Below are 16,148 nucleotides of genomic sequence, written 5' to 3'. Positions count from 1 at the left end.
TTATCAGTTGTCATTTAATGTGAACTATGTAGGCAGATTTGTCTTATGTCATTGTTGTTTTCATATTTGATTTAGTTATGTTTTTATTAATTTATATTTTTACTGTTGTAATAACATATCAATTGTTTCCTTTCCTTTTCTTTTCCATATTCACCTGTCATCTATGTGGAATGTCATCATCACTGCTCAATCATTATTAATGCATCTGCCCTCCATAAAATGACTTATTACTGGTGATGTGGAAGGTAAGATGATGATTTTAGTGATTTTTATCCCTGTGTGCAAAGTCATTTGACAAGAAATCAAGAACACAAACATTTCAATATTCATTGTAAAACTCGGAAACCACAGCATAATTGTTTGAATGCAGACTTTTTAATGTTAAACCATTTAGCAGTAGACAGTACAAATTTGTCCTCTAATTTTAATATGAAACAAAGTAATTTGCCCAAGGAATTTTCACTAACTGTTAATGAAAGAACCGAAAAGTTTGGCAGTGTAAACAATATTTGTGGAACTACGAATACTTCAGGAAATTCTGGGATGCTGAAAATTAACAATGACTCATCAAATGACAGACTGAAGGCTGTTAATAGCTGTCCTGAGACCCAATTGAAATTTCAAATACCACGCCTACAGAAACTTCGTAAAGATTCAGATAAAGAAAACATAGCAGAAGGGGATGATTCAGATTCAGATGAAATAGCATTTTCTTCGCTGGCTACACTTGCAAAACAGTATTCTTTGAAGAATGTAACTCCTTCAGAAAAGAAGTTAGAAATACTGGAGATAAGTCAGTCTGAACTTTCATGCAGGGCACCAACAGTTCCATCTTTAAGAAATTGTGATACGACAAGTGAGATGTTCATAGATGCAAATAGTCGTGGAGCAGTCTGTGATGAACTAGTAAAATGCCACAGTGAAAGTTTTGGTACTGCAGATGCACCGGACACAGCAAGCAAAGATATAGTACCCCATAAACCCCATTGTGAACAATATTCAAAAAATGAAGACAGACATTTGTCTATTGACGACATAGATGCAACATCTGAAAGTGGAATGGCAGAGAGATTCAGCAGATTGTCAACACAGAATGCAGGTGAATCTGCAGGCCCATTAGGATCTCCAGTTTTATTAAATTTGTGTCAGAGTGATACAAAGTCAAAAGTTCAAATGCTTAATCATGTGGCTTGTTTAAGGGTAGTGAAGAGCAGTGACAAAACATCATCATCATCTGGAAATCAAAACTTGTCTTCTTTGTCGGAAATTGTCAAAAATCATCTAGTACACAAATCATCTTCATACTGCAATAGCCCTCATGCAGTTGGTAATTATGAGGTTATGAAGTCAGAATCATGCCCACAGTTTGTTATACCACGTCTGCATATTGCACAAAAAAGGAGAGGTATATCTGAATCTTTGTCTGATGGTAGTCAAGATGTAAATACTTCTAGTATGGATAGTGCTATGGCAGATGAAGGCAATGATACGGATAACTGGGTTATAGATTTGAAATGTGCTCTAAAGAACACACAAGGAGAGAGCACTAAAGATTCTGTTGTGGTTGACTACCCAACACAAGATAAACGTTTTCCTATTGACTTGACACCAGAAGATCATTTATTTGTTCCTAACTTACCTTGTTTATTGGATGCAAGTGATGCATTAAGAGAGAAATATAGTCAGTCCAGGAGAGAACCCTCAGCATTTGGTAAAGTGTTGTGCAGAAAGTGGAGAGTCCATCATGTAAAAAGTGTGTCCAAAAAGAGACAAATATCTGAAAGTATAAGCAGATTTACTTTCAATACTCCATCCCCAGATGATGTTATTTTGACCTATCTTAGATTGAAGTGAAGAGTGTATTGTGCAGTTTGAAATATGGTGTTAAAATTTGTAGTGGTTGAAAAAGAACGACACCTCAGGTAATTAATAAGAATCATTGACATTTTAAATCATTGTGCCGTACAGTATATGTTGTTTTCATTTAACTAGATTTTGTTAAGTCAGTGGTATGGGCTTCTTTCTGTCTTTGGGACCAGGAACATTTACACTTTTATACAAACATTTTCTTTTTTTACTCTATTGTCCTTACTTGGGAATTCTCTGGTTCACTACTGTAAATCATTTGTCATTGTGTTCTGGTTTCATGTCTCTACATAGATATAACATTAATTCATTGGCTTGGGAGTACATTGTTGTTGAATAGTGAGCAACTGACAGACCTGTGCATACAGTTTGTTGGATGCAGTTTAAAACTCTTATTCACACAAACTACATTTCCTTTTGCTTAAGTGATTATATTTTTACTCATTGAAAAAGTATTTCAATTAAAACTACAATTATTTCACTGAGGTATAAATTTGACGGTTCGGAATAATATTATCGCAATTTACTTCTGTGAAATTTTACAGGATAACAAATGTAAAGCTTCGTTGTTTCTCAAAAATCACCACTTAACTTTACAGTCTTGTTGTTTATTTAGAAAGACCATTTGTATCATTGGCATTCACTTTATTTCAGTGATTACATATATCGAAGTGTTTTGGGAGTGAAAATTGCTGTTAAATTCATTAATAACCAAAATTAACAGCACTTTAAGATTTTATTCCTCTAAACGTACATGGTTATCAATGCAAGGTGCACATGTTAAACTATATTGTGCTCTGCGTATGACAGTAACAGTTGATTCCACAGTGTCAGTTCAGCAGTGAATTTCTGTGCATGGACACACATGTAAGTGAAGTACAAAAAAATTTGATATTAAAAAAACAAGATAAAATTTAAACTGAAAATGTAGCTGTCATCAAAATACAATTATTACACACCTTTATTCATCTTGCTTAACATGAGGTTCACATGTGCAAGTTGTCATAAAAGCCATGGTAAGTAGTTGGTATAATATTTCTCTTGCAAAGCAGCAATAAAGTTGAAAATTATCCCCTCTTAAGTTGGTAGTGGTGAGGAATATGTGAATGGCAATGTAGCTGCGTGTTCTATATGTGGCCTGCAGCCTCAGAGTTATGCAATGAATCATTTGCTTTGTACTCAGCACCATATTTATATTTGGAAAAAACATGTTCCATGGTTTCTATTTCTTCACTATCAAAACTGTCACTCCAACCCATTTCATCCTTTCTCAATTTTCTGTTGTGGTCCAATCTGTAACCTTAGAATATGCCTCTTTGAAGTAAAGAAAAAAATCACTTTGCCAGATCTCAGACATGTATCATTTTCTACCTTGTTGTCCTGTAGCAGCTGGTGTATACCATTGAGCTGGTATATAAATGCTGATGCCCTTTTTTGGCTCTCTTATAATGCCATACATGCTGTCTCCTTCATTTTTAATGTGCTCCTTCTCTAAAGACTAAATTGAATCAATTGACAGGTTAGCTACACTGAGGAAACACATGATAAAGACAAATCTGCTTTGATGTTGGCCACTGCAGTCATCATAAATAGAAAGAAAATTTCCAGTGCCCTCGTCCCACATTGACAATCTTCTTTTCTCTTCCTTAGGTTACAGATAGTAAAATTGTAAGTGACGAGTTTTCATTAGTAGTAGAATAAAGATGTGTCAAAGTAGGGAGAATTCAGTAGCTGCTGGAGATTAAAGCAGGCACACAGGAATATATTGTCATTCTGGCTCTTCATCTTGTCAGCAATGTTTCTCTGCAAACACCATAATTATCTTTATTCAGTAAATGTCTGCCTGTGGTATCTTCCAAGGTAGCTTTTCTTCCTGGATCTGGATCCGTGTGTGTCTCCCACACATCATAGTTAACTTTTTTTTCTTTCTTTTTGAAAAATCCTAGTTTGTACTCAGCATTAAAAATATATATATTTATCCTACGTTTTCAAAAAAATTCTATATGATCCCTAATCCCTTGCATAATAACCTCTGATGTGTGATATTTGGTGTGCTTGCATTGTTTCCTGTAACTCTGTATAGATTTAGGACTAGTTTTTGCTGAAATTGTTTTTACCCACTGATCAGTAATACCAAACATATTCAAAATCATTGTTTTACTACACAGTTGAATGCCACCATAGAACTGCCAAACACTAATTATTTGATCTCACAAGCCTCATGCTGTACCAATGTAAAGGATGATATATTACAGAAATCTGATCTAGTGTCTAGTTATGATGTTTGGTCTTTCATGTTTGCAAGCTATACCAATAAAGATAGCACGTACAATCATATTACACCAGATAAATGTGAGGTTGGACAATGAGAAGACATGTGACTCCATTGATAGTTAAGATAGTATTGTTCTGAACCGTTGAATTGTATTAGTATTGAATTAAAAAGACTGAATTGATATTTTCTTTTTACGGTCCTTTTGTCACTATACTGAGGCAGAATTTTAATGTAGATTGTGGTGTTATTAGTGATTCGTTGGTCTCAAATAATGTGCACTTGTGATTGATTTTTATTTTTTTATGTATTTATTACAGTACAATGACAAATTGCTCACATATGGTACAAATTTCTCTCTTCGTGTGATAGAATTAGTTTTTTAAAGAAAATGAAATCATTGTTGAAAATATGGTTGTGCATATTGCGACTATTGATTTTTATATGTTTAATAAAGGAAATTCCCATTTGTTTTTTTATTTAGCTGTGCCAGCTTTATCTCTGTTTGTATGTGGCAAAGATACTCAGTCATCTTCCTTCAGAGAGACATTTTCTGTTCTTAAGTCAAGTTGAAAAATGGGCAAAGAAGTTATTTCATGCCTTTTCCCAAAACATTATTCTTAAAATTCTTTCTTTTTTGGAGTAGAACTACATGGTTCAGATCTTAAAAGTATGCCAAGCTATTTCCATGTGTGTTGCGAATGGTAAGAACTGAGCTTCCCACATTTGGTATGTGGGTTTATCAACTTGTATATCACTTGGTTATAATTGTGTTCTTTCTCTTAAAACTTCTGATTGCTATTTTGTTTAAGATATATGCATAAAGCATAACAGAAGGCAGCAATTTCATGCTTTAAGTGCACCATCTGTCTGCAAATCATCAAGAACAATACAAATTATAAACCGAAATGGAGTATAAAGCCTATTCCTTACACACAACACCTTGTCTAAGCTATGTATTTGATAATGGCTTTAAAATTCTGAAAAAGTTACAGAATGAAGAGGTGGTCTGTGTCAGTATAAAGTAAGTGGAGAAAAGCCACCTTCATTTAATGAACTTATGGTTGTGGAACCCAGTATGAAGACGATGTAATATATAAATCGAAAGTGGCATTTGCATTTGGGAACAGCAGCTTTAGAGACACAATACTTAGTTCTGTGGTAGTGAAATACCAATCTAAAAAATAAAAAAAGGCATAAAGTACGCATAGAAAAAATTTTTTTTAAATTTCTGATTGGTTAAATTGGGGTGCACAGAGAAAAATTACTCCTGCTGTCATGTCATAACTGATGTGCCCATGTGTGTATTTATTCGTGGAAGGTATAGATTGTTAAATCTCAGGAACAGCTGTTGTCGGCTGCACGTTGGTAAGCTATTTCTTTCCACAAAGTCCTGTATTAAGCTATCTGTCATCATTCAGCTGGGAACTATTGGATTGGTGCACAAGTTCGTAGCATTTTTCCATAAGTTTAACACACACACACACACACACACACACACACACACACACAGACACGTGACAGAAACTTTAGTCATCAATAATGTATTCACCTTCACTATTTACAGCAGTCTGCCAATCTGGGGTTGTTGTTGTTGTTGTTGTTGTTGTTGTGGTTGTGGTGGTCTTCAGTCCTGAGACTGGTTTGATGCAGCTCTACATGCCACTCTATCCTGTGCAAGCTTCTTCATCTCCCAGTACATACTGCAGCCTACATCCTTCTGAATCTGCTTAGTGTACTCATCTCTTGGTCTCCTCCTATGATTTCTACCCACCATTCTGCCCTCCAATGCTAAATTCGTGATCTCTTGATGCCTCAGAACATGTCCTACCAACTGGTCCCTTCTTCTAGTCAAGTTGTGCCACAAACTCCTTTTCTCCCCAATTCTATTCAATACCTCCTCATTAGTTATGTGATCTACCCATCTAATCTTCAGCATTCTTCTGTAGCACCACATTTCGAAAGCCTCTATTCTCTTCTTGTCTAAACTATTCATCATCCATGTTTCACTTCCATACATGGCTTCACTCCATACAAATACTTTCAGAAACGATTTCCTGACACTTAAATCAATACTCGATGTTAACAATGATTATGTGACTGTAGAAATAAAGTTTTGGGGCGAAGAACTTGTTGACACATGTTTGGAGTGCACTTTCATCTGGAAAGGAAATCCCTTGAAGGTTGTTTGATAGAGAGTGGGAAAGGTGAAAATCTGAGGGCAAAAGATCTGGTGAATAAGGTGGGTATGGGAAGACCTCCCAACCCAACTCCTGTATAACGTTCTTTGTCAGTTTAGCAATATGCCGGCAGGCATTACCGTGGAGTAGCATTACTTCATGCAGTGTTCCTGGTTGTTGTTCTTGGATTGTATCTGCAAGACACTACAGTGTTGGCAAAAAATGTCAGCAGTGATGGTTACACCTCAGGGATCAATCCGTAGTACACCCCACAGTCGCTGTTCCACCAGATGCATAACATTATCTGTTGTGGATGCTCACAGGTCTTTGTACAGAAAGTTGCTGCTTTGTGCTCAACCATTCCTTTCTTTTCCTTGTGTTTGCATACAAACAACTTTTCTCATCAGCAATAACAATACATGATAGGAGGAATGGTCACAGTTCATCACATCTGCTCATTCTTGAGTACACTGACACGGGTCATTGTGGAGTAATGCATTTAAATTATCTTCATCAAACCCCAAAGGTCTTTCTGAATGTGGAGGGTTACCAATGTCAAAACAGTCCTCCTTAAAATGAGGAAACCATTTTCTTACCGTGTTCTGTACAGTGGCATTCTCTCTGTACACAGAACAGATTTCTCCAGTAGCCTCCATCGCTGTCACCCATTTATTGAACTGAAATGTCGGAAATGTTCCGATTTCTCCTCTTGGCACTCCATTTTCTAGCATCCATAGCTCTATTCACTGTCTCTGAATGACAAAATGACAGGTATGTAAATTCAAACTGCAACAGTGAACTACAAATTAATATAAACCCACAGCAACCAGAATACCAACATGAAAACAGAAACACTGTGAACGTAAGTGCCAATCTAATAATTACATGTGATGTCCCATGAGGTTCCGTGATAGGCTCTTCATTTTTTCCTGGTTTTGTTAACGACCTTTCACAGTAACATTAGCAGATGCCAAGCTTGTTTGTTTAGCAGATGACACAAACATTTCAATAAACAGCAACTAAAGTAGAGTTTTAGAATTACTGGCAAATGAAATTTTCATAGACATTAGTAAACGGTTCCTGGCCAATTCTTTAGCACAAAACTTTGAAAAGATACATTATTTAAAGTTCAGAACTTGCAAGAGGTTTCTTCACAGTATATGTCTAAAATGTGAAGGAAAACAGACAGACTGGTTAACAGTTTTACATTCTTGAAATTACAACTAGTTAGTAAGTTTAGTTGGGTGGAGCATTCCACAGAACTGCTGAAGCACTGGAACAAATCTTTATTTGCTGTGCAGATGTTGTTTATATAGGAGATGTAAAAATGAAAAAGCTAGCATACTTCCCTTACTCTTATTACCTAATATTGTAATGGAGTAACTTATCAAGCCAAGTTGAAGTTTTCAGAGCTCAAAAAAGTGTAACACAAATTATTTGTGGTGTGAACTCAAAAATGTCCTGCAGAGGTCTGTTCAAGGAACTAAGGATCATAGCTGCTACTTGCTAATTTATTGTTTCTTGACTGAAATTTGTCACATGTAGTATGTCTTTGTTTTTTTTCAAACCAACACCTTAGTTCATTAAATCAGTTCTAGAAAGAAGATTAATCTTCATAAAGATTGGAAGTCTTGTCTTTTGCCCTAGAAAGGTGCTCATTATTCAGGAACACACATTTTCAATAACTTAGCAACATATATAAAACATTTAACAAATAATGAAGTTCATTGTAAGAGGAGCCTACAGAAGTTATTGGTGGCCAATTCTGTTTCCTTCATTGAAGAATTTTGTGGTGGAACTGATCAATGTACATAGTATAAATAATATGTAAAATATTACTTCTGCACATCTGTGCTGTAATATTATTAATTTAAATAGTATCATAAATGAATTTTCTGTTTGATGGAGCGTTGCGACAGTAGACCAAGGAATATCATAAGCATCTCAACACATTGTCCAGTGTAACTTAGGAAAAACGGTACCTTGAGATATTTACTCATTCTTGATAGTTTTCGGTGACTTGTCTTAGGTGCCTCTCATCATGTATTATCGAACATAAGATTCGATGTAAAATTTTTTTCTTAGGAAGGACAGTCATATAATAAACAGAAGTAGTGTTGCGAAATGGTCAAGCATTAAAAAAAGTTATTGTAGCTCATGTGTCACATTTGCTTTCTAGAGGATCAGCTGAGGTAGGTGGAAGAATGTGGCATAGGCAAAGTACAGGTAAAATGAGAGACATCAATGGAAGTCAGTAAAAGTGTATGAAAACAGGATCAGCTGAGAAAGGCCAAGCAAGAGCAGTTACAGGCTTGCTTAATGAAAAGCATAGGTAAGAGGAGGACTGATAATCTGAATGGTACGGGGTGGTCAGGGGACTAGAAACAGGTCTTGGACGTGGATTAGTGATGGTTGAGGCCGGGAGGATTCCAATGCTATAAGATTTATGTGACAGATTGTTGGCACCTGTACAGATCTGAGGACCAAATTTTTGCTTGAAGCTCCAGGTGACATGGTATTGTGATCAGTTTCATTTGGCACTTAACATAGAGTTGAAGAGCATGCTTAACATGAGAATGGTAAACCTGGCTCTAACTGTAGTTAGTGTGTGGTTGTTCATACTAGTGGACAGTTAGACACTTTGGAGTACACATGTGACCATTCCAAACCAGTACACCTGTTAAGCCTATGTTAATGCATAAAAGTTAACAGTAGGATCTGTACACAGCATTAAAGGAACTCACATGGATCAGCAATTTAGTCTGTGTGTTATTAATTGTGACGGCAAGGTCTGAATGGACTGAAAAGTAATATACACAGAGTTGGTGATGATACAAATATTTGTGAGGTGCTTTTGTGAAATGAAATGACATCTCATGTGCCTGCCCTGCTTGTACATCAGATTCACCCATTACTCATCTGCAGGAGCTTATTGGATACCTGCATGTGTAGTAAAGCTGTACACCTTCTCATCAATCCCTACTTGCCAGAGCGCACGCGCACGCTCACATATATCTGTGCGTGTGTGTGTGTGTGTGTGTGTGTGTGTGTGTGTGTGTGTCAACACTCCATTGATTTAATGGTTCTTGCTGTACCTTCAAGGTCAACTAACCTCAATCCTAGTGAGTGCTTTGAAGATTAAAGTCAGTTGAGGTCCCAGTGACAGCCAGAATGAAAAGAAATGCAGTTAGTGTCTGGAGAATGCTTGAAGAGGACTCCTACTGTTCAGTGTTCTTTCAGGACTCACTTCCCAGTTTTAACCAAGATCTTGCATGTGAGTATGCATGTCAGGAATGTTCGCTGTTTGTGGTTGCCACACAGTTCAACCCAGGAGCAAAAGCTTTCATATTTGGTGTACCATTGACAGTCTTAATGTGTTTTAGCAGCAGCTGTTCAAAATCTGATGCATCTGCATTCTTGATGATGATATTTGTCTCCTAAACCAGACAAGAACAAGGAAAGTAGGTGATGCAAGTGGGCACTTCAAGAATTAAGAGCAGGCTATTATGCTGGAATGTCTGCCCCAACGTCTCAAGGGCAAAAAAAAACCAAAAAAAGTCCAATAGAAAGGTCAATAGAATTTCTGTATGGGAATTCATTCCATCATGAGAACACATGTCCAAAATCAAAATACTTGCAACATCAACACCTTTAACTCCAAACCTGATTCCAGATGTTGCCTTAATCTTGTTTTTAAACTGTAAGGAACCATCTGTGTGAATCATTTAAAAACTCTACTTAGAATAACAGTCTATGTCACAGTAATCCCGTTTATTGATGACTGGGTTCATTCCAAAGATGGACCGTCATCAGAACATACTACGAGGCTTGTGTGTGGAGATGAATCCCTGGTGCAGGAACTGCAGAAGTCTCCAGATGGTTTCAACTGCTGAATTAATCAGCTGTTCATAGCATTTGGAGGATTCTGCAGTTCCTGCTCCGCACATCCATCTCCAGACGTCAACTTTAGAATATGGTCTGAAAATGGTCTGCATTTGCATTTAAGCTGGTCACTAGTAAATGTGATTTGTGCGATCTAGTCTCCTTCCCTATGTACAATTGTGCAAATCAATCACTGTTTTCCCAAAATGTTTTTGAAAGTATATCATTTCAAAACATTGAAATGACCTTACATAGTCTTCACATAGAGGCATACAGAGAAGCTTTCACTAAGTGGTTTGAGATGCTTCAGTGGGGTATGAAACTGCAAGGGCAGTTATTTGTAAAGTGAAGGTAAGTTTTAAGAAAGGTACATGTATTAAGGAGACCTATACTTCCCACATGGCTTCATAAATGTGGGTCAACGATGGATATTTTTGTTATAAAATAATTTTGTGTTTTTCAAAATTCACTTTTCCTAAAGAGGGCTATTGCAAAGGAACAGCTCTGCTTACTCATCGTCATTAATACATGCTTCTTCACATTGTTCAGGCTGTTACAAATCATACAGTGATAACCAGGTTTAAACCCATTTGTGATATGGAGTTCTCTTTTATCATTCAGCAGAATGTTTTGAATGAGGAATTTAATCCAGGTCAAACAAATGTTTAGCATTTTGTGGACTGTAAGAATTGATACTTAGATGTTAAGTAAATGTTTTAATCACTGTGCGATCTTTCTTTTTGTCTCTTTTCACTTTTATGTTCTTGTGTTATTTTTGCAGTCTTGCACTGTGATGAGTAACAGTTTATCCAGATCTTTTGACACATCAATTCAGTCAGTTATATTGGAACCCATGAGCCACCAACTTGCCAATTTACATTGGAGAGCCAAAGAAACAGGTAAACCTGCCTAATATCGTGTAGGGCCCCCGCGAGCTTGCAAAAGTGCCGCAACATGACGTGTCATGGACTTGACTAATGTCTGAAGTCATACTGGAGGGAACTGACATAATGAATCCTGCAGGCCTGTCTATAAATCCATAAGAGTATGAGGGGATAGAGATCTATTCCGAACAGCATATTGCAAGGCATCCCAGATATGTCCAATAATGTTCATGTCTGGGGAGTTTGGTGGCCAACGGAAGCGTTTGGACTCGGAAGAGTGTTCCTGGAGCCACTCTATAGCAATTCTGGACGTGTGGGATGTCGCATTGTCCTGCTAGAATTGTCCAAGAATGTCGGAATACACAGTGGACATGAATGGATGCAGGTGATCAGACAGGATGCTTATGTGCATGTCACCTGTCACATTCTTATCTAGATATTAATGGGTCCCATATAACTCCAATTCCACACACCTACACCATTGCAGAGCCTCCACCAGCTTCAAAAGTCCCCTGCTTATATGCAGGGACCATGATTTTATGAGGTTGTCTACATCTACATCTACATCTACATGGATACTCTGCAAATCACATTTAAGTGCCTGGCAGCGGGTTCATAGAACCATCTTCACAATTCTCTATTATTCCTGTCTCGTATAGCACGCGGAAAGAATGAACACCTATATCTTTCTATCCGAGCTCTGATTTCCCTTATTTTATCGTGATGATCATTCTGCCCTATGTAGATCGGTGTCAACAAAATATTTTTGCATTTGGAGGAGAAAGTTGGTGATTAGAATTTCGTGAGAAGATTCTGTTGCAATGAAAAACACCTTTCTTTTAATGATTTCCAGCCAAAATCCTGTATTATTTCTGTGACACTCTCTCCCATATTTCGCGATAATACATGTCGCGTTTCTTTGAACTTTTTCGATGTACTCCGTCAGTCCTTCCTGGTAAGGATCCCACACTACGTAGCAGTATTCTAAAAGAGGATGGACAAGTGTAGTGTAGGGAGTCTGCTTAGTAGGTCTGTTACATTTTCCAAGTGTCCTGCCAATAAAATGCAGCCTATGGTTAGCCTTCCCCACAATATTTTCTATGTGTTCTTTCTAATTTAAATTGTTTGTAATTGTAATTCCTAGGTATTTAGTTGAATTTACGGCTTTTAGATTAGACTGATTTATTGTGTAACTGAAGTTTAACGAGTTCCTTTTAGCACTCATGTGGATGACCTCACACTTTTCGTTATTTAGGGTCAACTGCCACTTTTTGCACCATGCAGATATTTTTTCTAAATCGTTCTGCAGTTTTTTTGATCTTCTGATGACTTTGTTAATCGATAAACGACAGCGTCACCTGCAAACAACTGAAGACAGCTGCTCAGATTGTCTCCCATATCGTTTATATAGGTAAGGAACAGCAAAGGGCCTATAACACTACCTTGGGGAACGCCTGAGATCACTTCTGTTTTACTCGATGACTTTCCATCAATTACTATGAACTGCAACCTCTCTGTCAGGAAATCGCAAATCCAGTCACATAACCAAGACGATATTCCATAAGCACACAATTTTACTACGAGCCGCTTGTGTGGTGCAGTGTAAAAGCCTTCCGGAAATCCAGAAATACGGAATCGATCTGAAATCCCTTGTCAATAGCACTCAGCGCTTCATGTGAATAAAGAGCTAGTTGTGTTTCACAGGAACGATGTTTTCTAAATCAATGTGTCTGTGTGTCAATAGACCGTTTTCTTCGATGTAATTCATAATGTTCGAACACAATTTATGTTTTAAAATCTTGCTGCATACGATGTTAATGATATGAGTCTGTAATTTAGTGGATTACTCCTACTACATTTCTTGAATATTTGTGTGAACTGGGCAACTTTCCAGTCTTTGGGTATGGATCTTTCGTCGAGCAAACGGTTGTATATGATTGTTAAGTATGGAGCTAATGCATCAGCTACTCAGAAAGGAACCTAATTGGTATACAGTCTGGACCAGAAGACCTGCTTTTATTAAGTGATTTAAGTTGCTTTACTACTCTGAGGATGTCTACTTTTACGTTACTCATGTTGGCAGCTGTTCTCGATTTGATTTCCGGAACATTTACTACTTCTTCTTTTGTGAAGACATTTCGGAAGGCTGTGTTTAGTAATTCTGCTTTGGCGGCACTTTCTTCCATAGTATCTCCATTGCTATCGCACAGAGAAGGCATTGATTGTTTCTTGCCGCTAACATACTTCACATACAACCAGAATCTCTTTGGATTTTCTGCCAGGTTTCGTGACAAAGTTTTGTTGTGGAAACTGTTATAGGTGTCTCGCATTGAGCTCCGCGCTAAGTTTCGAGCTTCTGTAAAGGATCGCCAATCTTGGGGATTTTGTGTCTGTTTAAATTTGGCATGTTTGTTTTGTTGTTTCTGCAACAGTGTTCTAACCCGTTATGTGTACCAAGGAGGATCAGCCCCATCATTTGTTAGTTTATTTGGTATAAACCTCTTAATTGCTGCCTTCACATCCACCCACTTGATGCAGTTTGAAACAAGACTTGACCGACCAGACAACATGTTTCCAGTCATCAACAGTCCAATATCAGTGTTGACGGGCCCAGGCAAGGCATCAAGCTTTGTGTCCTGCAGTCATCAAGGGTACACGAGTGGACTTTTACCTCCAAAAACCCATATTGATGATGTTTCATTGAATGGTTCAAATGCTGACACTTGTTGATGGCACAGCATTGAAATCCACAGAAATTCGTAGAGGGGTTGCACTTCTGTTATGTTGAACGAGTCTCTTCAGTCCTCATCGGTCCCATTCCTGCAGGATCTTTTTCTGGCTGCAGCAATGTCGGAGATTTGATATTTTACTGGATTCCTGATATTCATGGTACATTATATGCAGTTCAGAACCTGTAAGAGATTTCCTTCCAGCATGAGTATAACATATGAAGACATGCAGTTTGAAGAGGTTGACAGTGTTAAATTTCTGGGATTACAACTCGATAATAAATTCAGTTGGGAAGGGCATACTACAAAATTGCTTAAGCGTCTACACAAGTCTGTATTTGCTGTGAGAATGATGTCAGATGTAGGAGATATAAATATAAAAAAACTTGCATACTTTGCTTACTTTCGTTCTGTTATATCATATGGAATCATATTCTGGGGCAACTCGTCAAACCAAGCAAAGGTTCTTAGGGTGCAAAAGCATGTGATAAGAATCGTTTGTGGTGTAAATTCAAGAACATCTTGTAGAAACCTGTTCAAGGAACTTTGTATTCTAACCACTGCTTCTTAGTATATTTATTCCTTAATGAAATTTGTTGCAAGTAATACATCTCTATTTACAACCAATAGCTGAGCATATAGTATCAATACTAGGAATAAGAACAATCTACATAAAGACCTAAAATCACTTGCCTTGGTCCAAAAAGGGGTCCAATATTCGGGAACCCACATTTTAAATAAATGGCCAGCAAACATTAAAAACTTTGTTTCAGATAAAGCACGGTGTAAACAGAGTTTGAAAGACTTTTTGATAGGCAACTCCTTCTACTCCATAGATGAATATCTTAACAGAGACTGTTAAGCCAGCTTAAGTAAAAATATCTGTTAGAGTTCAGCTTTGACATCACTCAAGATTAGGTATTTTGTGTCTGATAAATTTATTAAGAGTGCATAACATTGTTTCATTCTGACAGCCTGTTAATTCTGTAAATATTATCTGTCCCAGTTTATTGCATTGTACAGGGTGTTTATAAATGAATATCAGGGTTTTAACACTTTATAATGTGTATTGTATTAAACTTACAGTTATAAATGATATCTCAAATGAAAGAGCAACTCAAACAGATTTACCAAGAACAATATAAATGTTCAGTGTGAGCACCATTTGTCACCCGGCACACATCAAGTCTATAGCTGAGTTGTTCCCAAACGTTGATAAGTGTGTCTTCAGTGATTGTAGCAATAGCTGCTTCAATCTCATTCCTTAATTCACGGAGGTCTGCAGGTAGCAGAGGGATGTACACACGATCCTTGATGAAGCCCCAAAGGAAAAAAATCACATGACGTTAGGTCGAGTGAACGTGGAGGCCATGCAAAGCAAGCCCTGTCATTGGCGTTTGGGAAGAACTGGGCTATAGACTTGGTGTGTGCGCTTTTGTCTTCTTGCTGGAGGGTCATAATGCTAGACTTATTATGCGACATAAGACAAATGATGAAGGGTACAGTACAGTCAAAAGTAGCACTTTTGTAACTTTCTTGGTAGTTCTACTTTATGCACAGGTGTAAAAATCCACACCGAGTCTCCTAGTCTGTATCTCACTGGGTGGTGCTTGGCATTAGAGTGCTCTCGGTCTTTCTCTTGGATATCCAGGGTCCGTATATGAGCCAGTTGCCTTGCTTCTTCAGTCCTGGTGACGAGGTATTCCACACAATCATCTCAAGTATCTTCCAGTTGAAATGATTACAGCATATAAACTGTAATTTCACCTCGCAATTGTATAACAGAAAGAACAGTGTGAAGACTGTAGTGTCTTGCTTCGCTACGATGCATGTGAATGTCGCAATGGGCAGTACTCTAACCCAATCTCTCTGTTCGAGATCAGCATATATTGAGAACATATCTGCTAATGTCTTATGAAAGCATTCTTTGAAGCCATTCATCTGTGGATGGTGGGCATATTTCATTCTGTGGCTGATGTTACAATGTGAAATTACCTTTAATACTAGTCTCGACTGGAAAACAGTTCCACAATCCAAGATCGTTACACAGGGTGCTCTGTGCTTAAAAATATCTTCTACAAGGAACTTTCCAATTTTTGGAGCTTTGATGACAGCATAGTGGATGAAGCAGCCAGTGCAGACTGTTATCCATTGATTTCTGTTTGTTGTCTGTGGGATTTCCCATGGAGGTCACATACTATTTGGTGGAATAGTGCTGCCGCAGGCGGGATTGTTACCAGATGCCCTGCTATGCTACAGTTGTTGACATTCTCTGTAATAGCTCAAGTAGTGTGTAACAGTTCGGTAGAGAGCTAGACAGTGACAGCTGCTGATG

The 16,148-nt window shown here is 37.6% G+C and overlaps 1 protein-coding gene across 2 annotated transcripts in view; it reads left to right on the top strand.

Annotated features, from left to right (window-relative positions):
• The window catches only part of LOC124612805 (protein HBS1), a 194,621-nt gene that overhangs the window by 41,579 nt on the left and 136,894 nt on the right, over positions 1 to 16,148 (top strand). The window contains exon 5 of one of the 2 annotated variants that reach the window (XM_047141223.1): positions 251 to 4,617. The exons of the other annotated variant lie outside the window; for it this stretch is intronic. Coding sequence (XP_046997179.1) covers positions 251 to 1,854 — 1,604 coding nt within the window. The 3' untranslated portion in view covers positions 1,855 to 4,617. Of the gene's footprint in view, positions 1 to 250; positions 4,618 to 16,148 lie in introns of those variants that run through there. 2 annotated transcript variants of the gene reach the window in all.

This window comes from Schistocerca americana, chromosome 4, assembly GCF_021461395.2.
Source record: "Schistocerca americana isolate TAMUIC-IGC-003095 chromosome 4, iqSchAmer2.1, whole genome shotgun sequence".
Classification (NCBI taxonomy): domain Eukaryota; kingdom Metazoa; phylum Arthropoda; class Insecta; order Orthoptera; family Acrididae; genus Schistocerca; species Schistocerca americana.
The sequence above is the reverse complement of the archived record's forward strand: the minus strand, read 5'-3'. Positions and strand labels throughout refer to the sequence as shown.